The 17658-nt window shown below is 47.7% G+C and overlaps 1 protein-coding gene across 3 annotated transcripts in view; it reads left to right on the top strand.

Moving 5' to 3' along the window:
- Nucleotides 1–17014, top strand: part of LOC126542382 (2-acylglycerol O-acyltransferase 2-A-like) — a 28763-nt gene extending 11749 nt beyond the window's left edge. For 2 of the 3 annotated variants that reach the window (XM_050189435.3, XM_055077223.2), the window contains 3 exons: nucleotides 3283–3457; nucleotides 11522–11721; nucleotides 12014–17014. In XM_050189435.3, the coding sequence (XP_050045392.1) occupies nucleotides 3283–3457; nucleotides 11522–11721; nucleotides 12014–12165 (527 nt within the window). In that variant the 3' untranslated portion in view covers nucleotides 12166–17014. The remainder of the gene's footprint in view (nucleotides 1–3282; nucleotides 3458–11521; nucleotides 11722–12013) is intronic. The other variant, XR_008614916.2, reaches the window with a different exon arrangement.
- The last annotated feature ends 644 nt before the right edge of the window (nucleotides 17015–17658 follow it).

The raw sequence follows: 17658 nt of genomic DNA, 5'->3' as shown, positions 1-17658 counted from the left end.
TAGATAGATAGATAGATAGATAGATAGATAGATAGATAGATAGATAGATAGATAGATAGATAGATAGATAGATAGATAGATAGATAGATAGATAGATAGATAGATAGATTAACGATATCTGGAAAGATTAGCATAGTGACATGCTTGCCACTCCGGGTGATATGGTAAGGGATCGAAGAAAGGGACTGAGATAACAATTATGCAGATCCCACGCGCTGTGAGGATCACGCGAAGCATTTTGCAAGCTGTGCTAGCAATCCAGCACCGTTTGGGGTTTTGCAAAGCATTGCCAAATGGACTATACCGCCTTTGTCTACACGTCAATTCATCTCGAGTGTCTGAGGTGAGCGTGCGCGTCAGAACAACAGCAAGAAGATGACGACAGCGATGACATTAGTATGCTGGCAATGCCATCGCGATTGATTTTTCTACTCCGGCGAGAAAAAAAAAAATGTTTCATGAAGACGTGGGCCGGTCCCGAAGGCGGAGCAGTCTAGCACAGCGTTTCAAAGCCCTATAGGAGCCACGAGGGAACGATGGGGGAAATTAGCCCGCTCATGCTTTTACAAACATCTTGCTCATGTGCAACACGGCACACGTGAAAAAAGACAGTGGTAAAATCATAGAAGCTATAGATTGCTTGCACGCGACGTCATGGACGCAGCTTTTCACGGTGCTGTGTCGCAAACATGGCGCCCAGGATGACGTCAGTGCAAGCCATATATATGGGTAATATTGAATATCACCAGCGCGTTTCATTACCGGGTCTGTGGCTGAATGGAAAAATGACGCGTGCTCACGCACGCATGCTCTTAGCTCGTGCTATGCGACATGCCACAGCGTCAGACGTTTGGAAGAGCTATAGCTCGTATTGTCGCATGGACATGAGACCATTAAGCATGCGTGTGGTAGTAGCCCAATTATTAAAGGAAAAAACAATATATTGATCGTAAGCTAATTGCTTTGAGCATTGGGCTGTTGTGATGGGGGACCGAAGTTCGATCCCACAATCGGACACTCGAATATTTCTTCTTCTTTTATCCAAGAGGCCCGAAACGAAGCTAGACAGTAACGAGGTGCCCGGGAGGAGCCACAGAATGCTTTGTTGCATTAAGACATAGCGTACACATAGGGAAGGACCTGTATTCCGCGGAAATGCTATAGGCCTCTTGCACAATGCCGGCAACCCTGTGCTCACATTGGGAGCCCGCCCACCATCGCGGAAGGTGTACACACGTGCGGGCGAGCGCAGGACGCACGCAGAAAGTTTGTGGGCCGCGCGGGCTCTGCTACAGGCCATTCGCTCGTATTTAATCCTAATTGTAACGGTTAAGTGCGGCTAAAAAGGAATGCATACAGCGCACCACATGGCGATCGAGTTATGCGTTTTTCACACTCGTGATCGAGGCGCTACGCCTAAAGACGTGTATGCGGCAGCTATCACGTTTCTTTAGCCAATTAAGGATGATACGACGGGCAGCGGCGGCTGCGACAAGCTGACCCGATCATGTGGCCGAATACTGTGGCGCTTGCGAGGCCGCTTGGGCCGTGCTAGATGGCGACGCTAGGTTGATACACCAGTACACAAGATAGTTCCGTTGTTTCCTACGATTACTAGAGTTTTAACTCTGGCGCTGCGATCGTTCAGCCACCATGGGGAATGATGGGTAGCCCCCGGATTTGCCTGATCTTCATGCACGCCTGGTAGTTTCAGACATTCTTGTGGATTCGTTTGTTACGCTTCGTCCGGACATAAATTGGCCGAAATTTCAAAGCAATTTTTTAATATGCAGAATGTAATAAGACTCTGCAAGCACGCATAATTGCTGCTAATTGCAGTGATTTCGCGTGTCCACCCGTCCGTGGCGTAATGGTTTCGATATCGGGCTTCCATGTTAGAGGTTGCGTGTTCGCATGCTGCCGTCGGGCAATTTTGATAGGCCTCTTATTGTCGCCGCTTTGGTATTATTGCAGTGAACGACGCCTTCGTGACGCAAGCGCGGGGCCATGCCAAAATATATTGTACCTATCCTGTTGCGTGGCACCAAACTTGTGTTCGCAGAGACGTGTTATAGAGTGAACAAGCTATGTGTATACCCGAACACTGCACTAAACTCTGCACCGCTCGGTGTGATCGCATGTATACACGTGAAGGCGCTTGAGAGCGTGAGGTGGCCGAACGATGCTTTTTCACCAAAGTGGCAATGTCTGAAGGAAAACGGGACAGAGCGCTCTGTCCCGTTGTCCTCTCTTATGTGCCGCGTGTTGCTCTTTGGCGCCTCAAAATAGTTATAATGAATCTGCAGGAAGAAAATGTGTATGACACAATTACCACTCGGTAACTAGTGCAACAAGTTTATTAAGCAACTTGCCTAACCGACATAATTGTTACGCGGTCTGCGTATGTGAATCAAGTGCGAGGCAGAATGCTTGCCTCGATCCAAAGGTTGTATACGTCGCAATGCCTGAGGTGGAATCCTTACGAATCCTTGGTGAAACATCGAATTTGACCTCATTGCACAGGGGAAATTGCTTTCCCTATCATCATTATAACGGAATGTTTACAAAACAAAAATATTGTTCATCGCTGGTTGCTAGCTGTAAAAAAGCTTTTTTTCTTTTTTCAAGGCACTATAAAGAGGACCTTCAAAGCACCGGCAGCTTTTAATTTCTGCTTCAAGGGTGCGGATCAACCATTGCTATAACGCCGCACACAGGAAACGACAGCGGCTGAAAGGTGCCATGCCCCACCTATACTATATGCCTAAAGGACGGGCCCCGCCACCTTTATAAATTGTTCATAGAGCAGGGAAGCTGTCTTAGACTGTTTTACAAGGACGTATTCGTACGACTATACAGATAGCTTTGTTTACACAAATTCAACGTGAGCGGGTTGATTTATAAATCGAGTTAATCCAGGCTGACCCGACTGCATTTCTTGCCAAGCGTGTTGAGCCAATCCACCTTCCCCTTGCGGCCGCGTTGGCCGAACTAGTCTTGACGCTCGCTCTGCCCGACCACCTAGCATTAACCAACGACCAGTTTCCGGCCCGACACGCCCTCTCGACCCGATTTTGTCGCGTTCACGTGAACGTACCTTATGCAAATACCGGTAAGCTCCTCTGAAAAATCATTCTCCCAAATGTTTCCGGCGCCTTTTCTCACGCGATACCAGTGGCTCCCTTATGCAAGCATTTTAGCGCGTGCTGCTGTTTTTCTCTCTATATAGAGTTCTGCAAGGTGATTGGCATGACCCTGTTTGCCGGCTTCTGTGCGTCGCAGGCCTGTGTTCTGTCGACAGACAGAGCCTCGACTGGATCTTGACTAAGCAGGGAACGGGCAACGCCGCCGTCATCGCGGTGGGAGGGGCCCAGGAATCGCTCGATGCCCACAAGGACAGCTACATCATCACTCTCAAGAACCGGAAGGGGTTCATCCGATGTGCTCTCAAGAGTGGGTAAGAACAGTAACGTCACTTGCAGCGTCTGTTGTTTGCTCACGGTGGCAGGACTGGAGTGGACAGCTGAGTATGCGATCCCGAAGGTTAAGTATGTGCATGGTGCTGCTGAGAGAGGTCACGCAGATTACCTCGATGCGTCGTGCAGAAGTTTGTGACGAAAGTCTGCGTTACTGTTTCGAATATAATGATAACGTCCACGTAATGTAATGATAATTAATTCTGAAAAATAGACCTAATAGTACGACTATAATGTCATTAGCGATGCCATAAACAAATGCTTTTTTTTTCAGCACAGATGGCCCCCGCGGTTCTTATGCGGCTTCAAGCTTTTTCGTGTTGTAATTTAGCAAAACATGTCATGAGGCACCAGTAAAGCATTTACGCAAATTGCCCAGCTGTGTTACAGAAACAGCTGCTAAAGATAATTTAGGCAGTTTTCATAACGGTATCGCCGTTATCATCGCCATGTTTATCACCGTTATTCCTTGGCAGAAGAAATAGACGGAGAACTGTTGCCATGATTAAGAGGCTATTCACCGAGTCCCATCGAAGATTTGGCGATACATATAGAGTTCAGCGTTCTTGGTTTTTATTTTCCAAGAATTCGGGTGCCCTTTTTTTGGTATTATTTACACCAAGAAAATGTCTTTTTTTTTCGGTGAGTATATTTTCTACATTAACTTTCATCGGCATCTTTTGGTAGACAATTTCTTGCGTTGAACTTACCGTCTCCTTTTTTTTCGTTGTCACTATGGCTCCATTGGATATATAGAGTAACACAGTTTTAAAGATGCAGTCTACCGGACCTGTACAACGCCATATGGCAATGTGACTATGCAGGAATTAAGGCATTGTATTTGACATTCGAAAACAGATAGAATGAGGCTTTATTCTTTGCATCATGCAGGTGCGGAGCACTAACGAATAACACAAAAAAACATTATTCTGGGGTTTTACGTGCCAAAATACGAGATGATAAGGAGGCACGTCGTAGTCTAGGACTCCGGATAATTTTAACTACATGAGGTTCTTTAAATGCGTCCGCCGTGGCCGGAACTTCATTCCGGCTCCCCCAACCCTTCGGCGTACTCCCTCTCCTCGAATCTCGTTTTCGCAAATCATAATAGAGTAAAGACTGCTTGAGCAGCAAGTGAGTTTGACGTCGGCCGGGCTCCTTGCAACGGAGCGCGTGCACGCTATGTCGAGGAGTACAAGTCCTTATAACCAACGCACTAGCAGGATATCCTGCTATTGCGTAGTCATGGCGTACGTCATGGCGTACGTCATGGCGTATATACGCCATGATATACATTATCGCTTACGGCAGTGGCGGCGGCGACGCCATGACCCCGACCGCCCGCAATCACCTCCGCGCTATACATGCTGAAGGGAGGTAACTCCGAATGTGCATCACCTCCTGTGGGAATGCGAAGGACTCCAGACATACCGGGATAGACTCCCCAACCTGGGCCAGGCGGAACTATCGGGCGCTCCTCAGCAGCGCCGCGCGCGGGAGCAAATGAAGTCGCCATGACCCGCCTGTGAAAGTGCTCGCTGTCGGCACGCCGTACCAGCCGTTAGAGCCGCCCGAGCCCAGGCAATCCGAAAGCAACGAAAAGACAATCCCGAGCTGAGGGAGCGGGAGCCGAAGCAATCTGAGACCGTTACATGTTGGTTATACTTAACCGTGACGAAGGTCAGGTGCACAGAGGACAAGCTTCGTTTACCCCCACTTTCCTGCTGAAAGTTTGAAAGTTTATTTAACATAAACGGCGTATACAATTGCAAAGTACACACTTTTGGGACCCGACAAATTTGTTAAAGAATCCCTACCGATTGTTAATAGGAAAAAAAAACACTTCTATGGCAGCTGCGTGCTTATACATGGCAGCTGCGTGCTTATACTGTAATATCACATAAAACAAATATAACTGAAGTAAGCAAAACAAGGAAATACCATAGTAGGGAAAATTTGACAAATGAGACACATTTTTCTAACAATTTTCTGTTTTTACATAATCGAAAACGTCGGCACAGGAAAAGAAAAGTGAGGATGTGTTCAAGCATGGGCAGTGTTGCGCAGTGTCAATAATTGAGGGCTTTAATTGTTTAAGAAATGTACGCAATGTTCCTAAAGTGGTTAGGTTGCTACCAATCCTATTCCAAAATGAGGTGCCGGTAAACTGTAGTGCAGAGCGACCGTAATTAGTATTTACCTTAGGGAATATAAAAGAAAAACGACAGCGAGATGCGTTCCCAACATTGCGAAGTAAGGCAAAGAGCGAGACTGTTGTCAAGGCTAGTTTTTCATTAAGCATTGGTCATTTTTTTTCTTGCACGCGAGCTGATGCATGGCGACGCCGCTCTCCGATAGGGGAATGAGGGGTGCTGGCGTCTCAAGGTCCACTTGAGGTTGGGAGCCCTGTATGTACCGGCTTAAGGAGGTGACATTGTTTGAGGACTGGGTCCGACCGCGGGCTGGCGTCAGAAAGACACTTAACTCACTGTGGAGCTACGCCTGCGAAGCTTCCAGGTTGAGTCACACTCCCCACTTCCCTAAATATGCTATCATTTTAAGTACATATATGCTCTCTCTCTCTCTCTCTCTCACACACACACTCACTCTCTCTACACTCGCCGGTGCAATCCGATCGCCGTCTTAGCTCTCTGGTAAAGTTGTTTTCACTGATCTTTTCCTGGTTACAAACGAATTTCTGGATAAAAAAAGTCGGCGTACCATGTTTGGCTTAAAACGAAAACACTGAGCCCCAGTTAGAGAGAGTGAGAGATCGAGCGTTTTTTTCTGTATGCTCACGAAAAATCGAGGCAAAGTTAAAGGAATTTAAGTCCATCCCGAGCAGAACAGACAGACAGACTGTCAACTACCTCCAGGGATAGTTCGACGTGCGGCTAATTACGCTAATTAAGCTGCTCTTCATGCCGACGAATGCCGCCAGCTCGCCAGCTCTTTTTCCACCGAGGACCAGTGGCAGCAGCAACCCCGTCAACCTGCCGACCATTCTGCGCCAACTTTTTCTCCTGGTTCTCTCGTATGGCTTCGGGTATACTGAAAATAAAGCGACAAACGGCGTCACATCAAGTAGCGCCATCCAAGGAGTGTTTTGCCGCAAGAACATTTAGTAAGGACATAATATATATATATATATATATATATATATATATATATATATATATGCCAACCGATATATATATATATATATATGCCAACCATATGTCGATGCCAACCCGATCAAAAGGACGTGCAGGACACGGTAAAGGTTGCAGAGGGCCTGTCGGATGAAAAGATGTCTTGCGTCGCTGACAGGCTGCACATGACCGAATGTATTTGCGGACATAAGAATACATGCCGCGCCAGTAGTACCGCTGGCGGAGCCGCTCGTAGGTTTTCAGGACGCCAGCATGAGCTTGTTGTGGGTCTGCATGGAAATACGTGCATACGTCGGAACGCAAATGGCGAGGGAGGACTAGCAGCCATTTGCGACCGTCGGGCTGATAGTTTCGGCGGTACAAGATGGCGTCCCGTAGCACGAAGTGGGTGGCTTGGCGACGAATGGCTCGAGGGCATGTAGACGTTGAAGGACTGCTAAGAATGTCAATGAGAGACAGAATCCACGGATCTTTTCTCTGTTCAGATGGCATGTCAGTAACAGCAAGCGTAGCAACCGGGCACTCTATGGATGAAGGTGGCCTTTCGTCGGATCGCATGGGCGCACGGGAGAGCGCATCTGCATCAGAATGTTGGCGCCCGGATCGATAAATGACGCGAATGTCAAATTCTTGGATCCGAAGAGCCCAACGTCCAAGACGCCCCGACGGGTCTTTCAGTGACGCAAGCCAGCAGAGCGCGTGGTGGTCTGTCACAACGTCGAACGGACGGCCATACAAGTAAGGGCGAAATTTGTTTAAGGCCCAAACTATAGCTAAAAATTCTTTTTCCGTGACAGAATAATTGGATTCTGCCTTCGTGAGAGCACGACTCGCATATGCAACCACATATTCTGGAAAGCCAGGCTTCCGTTGTGCAAGGACGGCCCCAAGACCAACGCCGCTGGCGTCGGTATGAACTTCAGTGGGTGCACTCGGGTCGTAGTGGCGTAGAACAGGCGGTGAGGTAAGCCGACGACGCAAAGTGGTGAAGGCTTGGTCACATGCCGGAGCCCAGTCACGAAGGTCACCAGAGCCAGCCAGGAGCTTCGTCAGGGGAGCGATGATGCAGGCAAAATTGCGCACAAAGCGGCGAAAATAAGAGCAAAGACCGACGAAACTGCGGAGCTCTTTCACTGTAGTCGGCCGCGGAAATTCTGCGACAGCACGTAGTTTGTCAGGGTCGGGAAGGACGCCTTCTTTGGGCACGACATGGCCAAGTATGGTCAGCTGGCGGGCTCCGAAGCGGCACTTTTTCAAGTTAAGTTGAAGGCCGGCGGTGGTAAGGCAAGTAAGGACTTCGCGTAGACGAGAGAGGTGAGTGGTGAAATCAGGGGAGAAAACTACCACGTCGTCTAAATAACACAAGCACGTCTTCCATTTGAGGCCTCGTAGAAGATTGTCCATCATCCTTTCGAATGTCGCGGGTGCATTGCAGAGGCCGAATGGCATTACTGTAAACTCATACAGGCCATCAGGCGTAATAAAAGCTGTCTTCGAGCGGTCGGATTCATCCACTGGCACTTGCCAATAGCCCGATCGCAAGTCCAAAGAAGAAAAGAATTCGGCACCATGAAGACAATCCAGGGCGTCATCTATGCGCGGTAGAGGATAGACATCTTTTCGTGTAATCTTGTTGAGGCGACGATAGTCCACACAGAAACGAATCGAGCCATCTTTTTTCTTAATGAGTACTACAGGAGATGACCAAGGGCTGCAGGATGGCTTGATAACACCACGTTCAAGCATGTCTTCAACTTGCTCGGCGATGACACGACGCTCGGTGGATGACACGCGGTACGGACGCTGGCGTAATGGTGCGTGGTGTCCCGTATCAATGTGGTGAGAGACGGTACTCGTGCGGCCTAATGATGCTTGGTTGCAGTCAAAAGAGGCGTGAAAATCATTTAAAAGAGTAATAAGCCGCTCACGTTGTGTCGGCTCGAGGTCATCTTCAATAGAGCGACAAAAAACATCCGGTGGTACTCGGTTAGATGGCACATGGGGTGCCAGTGCTGTTACGTTGGCAGTATCCACGTCGTCGGGAACAGGGAACTGCACAATAACGTCAGCGTCCACAGTCTGGATGGTACCAATAGTCTCGCCACAGTGCAAAGCCAAAGTGTACGAATTTGGGTTAGAAATCAGTATTTCTGCAGCCCCATGGTGAACCGTGAGGAGGGCGAAAGGCAACAATATAGGCTGGCGGCGAATGAAGACGGCAGCGGGTGAAAACATGACCGTCGCTTCGGCAAGCGATGCGCATGAAAGAGGGACAAATACCGCGCTGTGAGGGGGAAGGTCAGTATCTGAAGCTACACAGATCCTGGTAACATCATGAACTTGAAAGTCGTGAGATGGAAAATCGCACAGAACGGAGAACTGAACCTCAGCACGTGCACAGTCAATGACCGCGTGATGGCGCGACAGAAAATCCCAATCGAGAATCACATCGTGGGAGCAACAAGTTAGCACAAAGAAATCAATCGAATACAAAATGTCTCGAATCAACACCCTGGCAGTGCACATAGCGACTGGCTGAACTTGTTGTGCACTGGCTGTTCTAAGCAATAATACCGAAGGCATCATGGTCACTTTCCGTAATTCACGGCAAAGTTTCTCGCTAATCACAGATACAGCAGCACCTGTATCGACGAGCGCAAGACATTTGATGCCATCAACAGACACTTCAATAACGTTAGCGGGGGAAAAACGAGGACTTTGATGTTCCGACGATGACGCAGTTCGTGCCTCAGGAACTGCGGAAATCAGTTTTCCGCCTCAGTAGTACTGGCACTGGGCCTACGACGCATGGGTGAGAGTGAGCGCCGACGAGGGGAAGGTGAGCGACGAGTATTGTAGAGCTGTGACTGCGGTGCTGGTATGTCATCAGCAGCGTAGACTTCCGGTGGTGGTCGTGAAGGCATACGGAAAGGTCGGAAGACGGAGCTGGGTGGTCGCGCGGTGCCCACGAAGGCCGGCAAGCGCCGGCGGCAGAAGCGCGCTACATGTCCCGGTGTACCGCAGGCATAGCATATTGGGCGGTTGTCAGGAGTGCGCCAAGGATTTGTACCTTGCTGCTGTGCGCTGAAAAAGGCAGCGACCTGCTGGCGAGGCGAGGGCGGATGAGAGAACACCGGCTGGAGAGGCGCTGAAGGCGGAGGTGAGAATCCCGGCAGACGAGGCGCCCGTGCAGCGGCTTCAGCATACGTCAGAGGCGCGGCCACAGGAGCCGGCTGACACGGAGGTGGAAGAGCTTCGGTCACTTGCTCTTGAATTACCTGTCGGATCGCTGGAGCCAAATATTGAGAAGGCTTCTCCGTGGTCGGCAAAATCGAGAGCTGTCGCGCGACCTCCTCGCGCACAAATTCTTTTATTTGCGTCAGCAAAGTTGTGTGGTTGTCGCCAATAACCAATGCTGCTAACGAATCTTCCGTAGGCGGTGGGCGCCGAGCTAAGATGCGTTGTTTCCGTAGCTCGTCAAAACTTTGGCACAAGTTGATAACTTCTGCCACGGTACGCGGATCCTTCGCTAGCAACATTTGAAATGCGTCCTCATCAATGCCTTTCATAATGTGTTTTATCTTGTCCTGTTCCGCCATTGACGGATTCACGCGCTTACACAGGTCAATGACATCTTCGATGTAACTTGTGAACGTTTCACCGTGATGTTGCGCGCGCCCCCGTAAGCGTTGTTCTGCGCGAAGCTTGCGCACAGCGGGGCGCCCGAACACTTCTGTGAAACTTGTCTTGAATCTGCTCCACGTTGTGAAATCGTGTTCGTGGTTTCGGAACCAGAGGTTCGCGACGCCGGTTAAGTAAAACAGCACATTGTGCAACTTCGTGATGTCGTCCCACTTGTTATGCTGGCTCACCCTTTCGTAAGATGACAACCAATCCTCCACGTCATGATCATCGGTGCCGCTAAAGATGGCAGGATCACGCTGGCGCAATGCACCGGAAACGATGATCGTCGGAGGCTGTGGTGCATCTTCCTGGGTGGTTTCGTCAGGCATGGTCGCAGCAGTCGGTAGCGTCCGGCTTCGGAGTTCCAGTTTTCGAGGTTACCCCGCACCTCCACCAAATGAAATGGGGTTTATTGTAGCTCGTTCGAGGGATCGCAGGTAGCTCTAGATCACGAGTCCTAGCGCTTCGCATCAACAACCCGCGCTCGTGTCTCGCGCCGCAGCGGTGGCAGTCCGCACAGTGCCACATGCATATTACCCACTACAATATATATATATATATATATGCGCTATCTTCTGCAACGTATCATAAGGTATACAGTAACATATATTTGAATGTCATATGATTGCAAACTGTTTGTGACTAATTTCACTGTTTCAATGACACTTAGTCAATGGCGCTTCTGCGCTAACGTAGTTTGATTACAAAATCAAACAGTCCTAAATTTTTTCCCTCTCTTCCTTTCTGTCTGCGCGACATTTTTACGCTTTGTGCATTTCATGAGAAGTCCTATGTGTTCGCATTGCGAGTGACCATTTGTGCGTTGACTGCAGCAACGCCTCCTAGGTAAAGACTTTAGGAAGTATTGGGTGCAGGCATGACCAATGCAGGCGCGACGTGGTAGGCGACATGCAAAGAGGGGCGCGTTGGTTTTTGCTTCAATTGTCAGCTGCTCGGTCTGTAATTGCGTGGTGTAATCTTGCGAGAAACGCCGGCGTTGGTCAGCCCCAGATACTGGACCAGCGTTCTATAGTTAAGGCAGTGAAAATCAATTAGAAAAACGCCCTAGCGAATACGGCTAAACAAAATGGTTCTCTTTTCGTAATACGTATAAATAAGTCAGTGTTTGAGAGTCACTTTTTGAGCAGCCTTCTACGTGCAGCATGCATGACTTTGACGTTCATGCATGTTCTCTATTTCGTGTTTTAGCGCCGACTTGGTTCCTGTTTTCTCGTTCGGCGAGAACAACATCTTCTACCAGCTGAAGAACCCGCGGGGCTCGTGGCTGCGATGGCTGCAGGAGAAGCTGAAGAGCATCACGGGAGTCGCCCCGCCCATCTTTTACGGGAGAGGAATCCTGCAGTACACGTGGGGATACATGCCGTTCAGGGAGAAGATCGTTAGTGTCGGTGAGCAAGCGGCGTATCATCCATTCCTGTCCTAAGTTGTGGCTCCATGAAAGTTATAACAGTCCATTTGTCAGCTACTAGCACGCACGCACGCACGCACGCATACACACACACACACACACACACACACACACACGCACGCGCGCGCGCGCACACACACACACACACACACACACACACACACACACACACACACACACACACACACACACACACACACACACACACACACACACACGCACACGCACACACACACACGCACACTTTCTTTACTTTCTTTCTTTTTTTTCAGTGGGCAGCCCTATTCGTGTGGAGAAGAATGAAAACCCCACCGATGAGGAAGTGGACCTGCTGCACGAAAAATACATGGCGTCGCTGAGGCAGTTATTCGAGGTCCACAAAGAACAATATGCTTCCAAAGAATGCACTCTGACAATCGTTTGATTAAGCCGCAGTCTAGAGGTCATTGTTACGATTCAGCCACAACACATCGCCATGACGAATGCAGGGAAGACATGTGGCCGCATCAAGCACGGCAAGCGCGTTTCAATACGTAGGTTACAAGACCGGCTATATCTGTTCTAGTCACTAAAACGTTCACAAACTGCGAACGACGTTCATTCTCATTTTTCAGTTCACCAGACAGATTCCTTTGCAAGACTGAAATGCCAAGCGTGCTCGCAAGATTCCTGTTATGGGGATGACTGCTTAACACTGTTCTTTGCATTTGGTACCTGATACAAAGGCTGCTAATTAAACTATTGGTTACAGCGGCTCACACGAAACAATTCATCAGGTAGGCCTCCATTAAGGAGATCAGGACTCCAATATATGGTATTCAGCATTGTCGCACGGCGAAGGAAGAATTCATTGCGATTTTTGTAGTAGCGCACCAATTCAGGCAATAGAGGCAATTCAAAATTACGCAATAAGTGCACGCAAGGGAAAATTACTTGGAAGACAAGAAAATTGTCTTCGTACGTGGGTAAGGTTAATTGCTCTAAAGTATCTTAGAGCGGGTATATGCGGTAAATAGAGCAACACAGTTGTATTGAGACATCCTGATAAGCTGAAACCTCGCTACCAGCGCTTTCATTTCTGTTTCAAGAAATTCTGCCTTACTGGGTTGCGACGCAAAGATGAAGTTTGCTAGCGTCTAATCATCATCACGCAGTAACACCTAAATCACTGCCATATTTAACAAGTGCCCCCCCCCCCCCCCCCCCCAAAAAAATAAGAAGATATTGTAAAGTAAGAACATTGACTGAGTAATCACGGTGGAAAGATGCCGTTTTAACCAGAAAAAAGCGCATAAACACACGCAAGAGAGATGCTGCTTTTTCTTGTCGAAGGAGGTGAATGACACATTACACAACTGGTATCACAGGCGTCATTGTGACCCTTTTTCTTCCCCTCTTCCCCTTCCCTTACGTAGAGTAGCAGGCCAGATGCTCCATTATCCGGCCGACCTCTCTACATTTCCAATCATTAAAATACTTCTTCTTCTTCTTGTCGAAGAGTAATGGCAAGCACAAGAAAGAGACATGTGTACGAAAGCTCTAAAGTCATTCTTTATTTTATAATAGAAAACGGGAGTGAGACTTGTCCGTACATGCTCTGACTAGCATGTATTGCGAGCATCAGCCCTACGTCGGTGATTTCGCAAATAAAGGCTTTTTTTTCGGCACCACAGGCTCAGTTACCAACCTTAAAAAAGTTCCCCTCGAAGAATACATAGCAAACTGACTCCCTCTTTAAGATCTGTGTGCTTTATATTCTCCGGTTTGCACATCACTTACAGGCTACTGGTGCAATTAAACGCTCAGCGGTATCCTTAGTGGCAGTCTTAGGGGCACCTGCTTTGTCGAAGGCAGTTGGGTTTAACTTTTCTCCCGGCACTGATATACTTAGGTTTTCCTTTGATGCTCAGTTTATTATTATTGTTATTATGTTTTATACATTAGCTCATCCCTTGGCATCACAAATTTTCTACGCGTCATAGTGGAGTCCTGTCTCCCGCGTTAGACGGTTCCAGAAAGAGCGCGTGTGTGGCCCATGAGTCTCGTTGGGTAACATGTAGGGGCCACTCGGGATGCGGACTCACACGGCACAGGGGACACATTGACGGAGGGTTAAAGAAATTGGGGGGGGCTTTACGTGCCAAAACCACGATATGATTATGAGGCACGCCGAAACGGGGAACTATACTGATTAATTTTTGGCCAGCTGGCAATGGTGCACTTAAATGTAAGTGCACGGATTTTTTTTTTTTTTTTGCATTTCGCCCCCAATAGAAATGCGGCAGCTGCGACCGGGAACGAGCCCACGCCACTTCGAGCTCGAGAAGCACTACGGCATAGTCCCTTGGGACTATGGCGTAGCGCTTCAAGATTTAAGATATGCTAATTTCCGTGAAATTTGCCGGATTCGAAATAAAGTTGTTTCCATCCATCCAACTGCGAAGCAGCTGGGCAGAACCAAGGTAACGTTGTTTGCCGGCGCTTGGAGATACTCAGATTATTTTTTTGCATACCGCCTAATTAAATAATTAGTCTTAATTAATTAATCACTTTATCAAATATTAAATTTAGATTAATAGCGTCAATCAGAGAAATGTAGAGCAACGTGAGAAACTTCCGATACAGCTTTGTGTTGCTCAATACGTGCTACGTGAAAGTGTTTTTGCCGAGCAGGAAAGAAGCCCGCGAATACACGCAAAGTACCTGGAGCGACCGGTCGCGCGGTGATTTGGCGCGCTGCCTATCGCGATCTCCCGATTAGAGACAGTCGCGCTGCACATCGCTCCGTTTTGAACGTGCCGCACGAAAAAGATTCTCCGCGCCATCCGATATATTGCGAAATGGAAACACGTGTAATGCTGCGCTCAAATTTCGCATTAGGGAGTAGCGTAATCGTCGGTGAACAGCAGGCTGCGCGTTACGTTGTATAGCTTCCCACGCTGCTCTCTAATTGAGACAGCCGCTAAACCATTTTGCGTGACGATATTTAGGTAATTTAGGAATTTAACGCAACGGCCGTGGAATAATACATTATATTTGGCCTTTCACACCCGCCGTGGTTGCTTAGTGGCTATGGTGTTCGGCTGCTAAGCGCGAGGTCGCGAGATCGAATCATGACCCCGGCGGGCGGATTTCGATGGGGGCGAAGCGCGAAGCTTCGCGTTTCGCCCCAATCGCCCCCATCTTACACGGGCGTCTAGACGCCCGTGTAAGATTTAGGTACGCGCTAAAGCACCCCAGGTGGTCAAAATTAATCCGGAGTACGCCACTACGGCGTGCCTTATAATCAGATCATGGCTTTGGCACGTAACACTTTTTTTTTCAGCGCCTTTTATGTCACGTGACTTCAAACAGCAGGCCCACTTAGTAGAGAGATACGCGTTAACGCCGGTCGGACGCATTTGGCGCCATGGTAGTTGGCATGTTGTTGACCTGCTACTGACGACGCATGCGTGGCCTGCGCGTGGGGATTTTAGGAGGCCTCCAGAGAAGCGCAGTGGGTCTTGTTCCAAAAGTGACGAAACAAGGTGAACGCTCAGCCGGTTCTATATACAGGAGTTACGTGCGCAGCGTTCTGGCTTCAACTACGGGCATCAGCGTTGTGCGCACACAATAGCGTTCGTGATGAGCAGCTGTGTGCAAGTACCGCACCGTGTTTGAACGTAAGGCTAAATTTATGTAACAATTTATTTGGACGGTGACTAACGTCGACGTCTCTTCTAGTTCTTTAATCACAACTCGTGCCTCATCGACACACCAGCGTTCTGAGGCGCCTTCAGTGCAACGTTAAACCTTGCTATCGCTGTCAAGGCCTCGTCTTCTGGTAAGACTGACAATTTATAGCGCCTCATTTTGCACCTTCTAATTCTATTGCGGAACGTCTGTACGGGACCTGGGAGTGACTAGACTATAGGTGCTCGTAAAGTGCAATCGAGATACTTAAAATGTGCAACGATGTGCATCGATGTTCGAGATGATATGTTCCTGTATTGTGTGAAATACTGGGTGCAGAACTGTAGCTAGAACAGCGGTGCATTTCACGACACGTGTTCTGTCTGTATTTCTTGGAAGTGGTTCTATAGGCGCAAAGTTTCTAGCAAAATGGTATGCTATAAGCAACTGGATTGACTTCCATTCTGCGGTTGAAACATTCTACCTAACGAGTATAATTAAAAAGTAAAGATGTTTTCATTATTAATACAAGTGCCGCACAACGTTTGATTTTCTCAAACGCATTCGGTTACTAAAAAAATTAGCACAAAAATGTCGCTTCAGAATAAATTTTAGCTGATGTCAGTGACTCTGGGTGTATTAATTGGTTTTGCCATAGGTATATCTTGTATCTGAAGATACACGATACTTCGTATGATGTATTGAAGTTACAGATACTGATACATGTATTGTATCATGATGCAGATACAAGATACCCAAAGAGCATTCTTAAGATAGTATCCAAGATACATAAATCTTCGATACTGCCCAGCCCTGCATCTACGAAGGTGGCTATGTGCATAATAATATACCGTGCGATGATGTTGATGGACATGTATGGTATTACTAACTTGTTGCTCGGCTTTTTCATACTCGTCATGATGTAAAAGATGCGAAAGAAATGAAGATGTGATAAAGCAGCGCAAGCAATCTCTAAAAACTTCCTAGCCGTCAAGACATGTTCATTCACCGTTTGCGGTTCGGTACCGCGCGTTCTACAAAAACACTTTCTACATAAACTTTAAACAGCTGATAGTCCGGAATGCACTTTTGGCCACGCGGATGAGGATGTACAGCATGTTCTTGTAGAATGTCCGCGATACGACACACACACACACAGACAACGCTTAGCACGTGATTTAGTGGCATTAGATAGCAGGTCTTTCAGCCTCGGGAAGATCTTAGGCTCTTGGCCAGCACAGTCATTGGAAAGACGAGCCTTACTGGCCCTTCAAACGAGCAGTATTCTCGGGAACTATGGAGTAGAGTGTTTAAATGGGATAAGCGCATTCTATAGCTTTTCTTTTCTTTTTTGGACTCGACTTTGTCCAATTCAATACCTGGGTTTATGTACCTTCTCATGAATCTAATCCGTGATTTCTTATGTGCCCTGATTTTAGTCTAGTTATGTGACCGGATTTTGTGTTTACTTTAGCGCACATATGTGACTGGACTTAGTGTTGCAGTGTTTATGAGTTGACTTTCAGTTTTAGTGTAGCATTAGTCTACTTATGGGACTGGATGATGATGATGATGAAATAAACTTTATTTAGTTGGTGTTATTAGGACTTCATTGTCTTTTATTATGGTTTATTCTTTTATTTTAAATCCCTACGTGAAAAGGAGTAGCCGGTGCCAATTAAAGGCGACATCTTCTAAATACCATATAATAATAATAATAATAATAATAAGGACCTGCGCCAACAAGGTAACGACCGAGGCCATCTCACTGTGTAAAGTACTCACTGCGTTAATCAAAAGTGTCGGTGACTCTAAGCATGCTTTTCTATCGCTATATTACAGTGCAGTGACCCATAAGCCAGATAAATACTTTAGCTGTATTGCGAATGAGCGGCATTAAAAAAATTAAATTACGGGGTTTTACGTGCCAAAACCACTTTCTGATTATGAGGCACGCCGTAGTGGAGGACTCCGGAAATTTCGACCACCTGGGGTTCTTTAACGTGCACCTAAATCTAAGTACACCGGTGTTTTCGCCCCCATCGAAATGCGGCCGCCGTGGCCGGGATTCGATCCCGCGACCTCGTGCTCAGCAGTCTAACACCATAGCCACTGAGCAACCACGGCAGGTAAGCGGCATTGCTGGCAGCAAAACAACAGTCGATATCCATCTATCAAAACATTTTATTCGATTCGCTCGCTCTTAAAATGCTGCTTTCTTGTGGTCGTTTCTTCTGGTAGATAT

This window comes from Dermacentor andersoni, chromosome 2 (genome assembly GCF_023375885.2).
Source record: "Dermacentor andersoni chromosome 2, qqDerAnde1_hic_scaffold, whole genome shotgun sequence".
Lineage (NCBI taxonomy): Eukaryota > Metazoa > Arthropoda > Arachnida > Ixodida > Ixodidae > Dermacentor > Dermacentor andersoni.
Note: the sequence above shows the minus strand (reverse complement) of the source record. Positions and strands in the feature narration are given on the sequence as shown.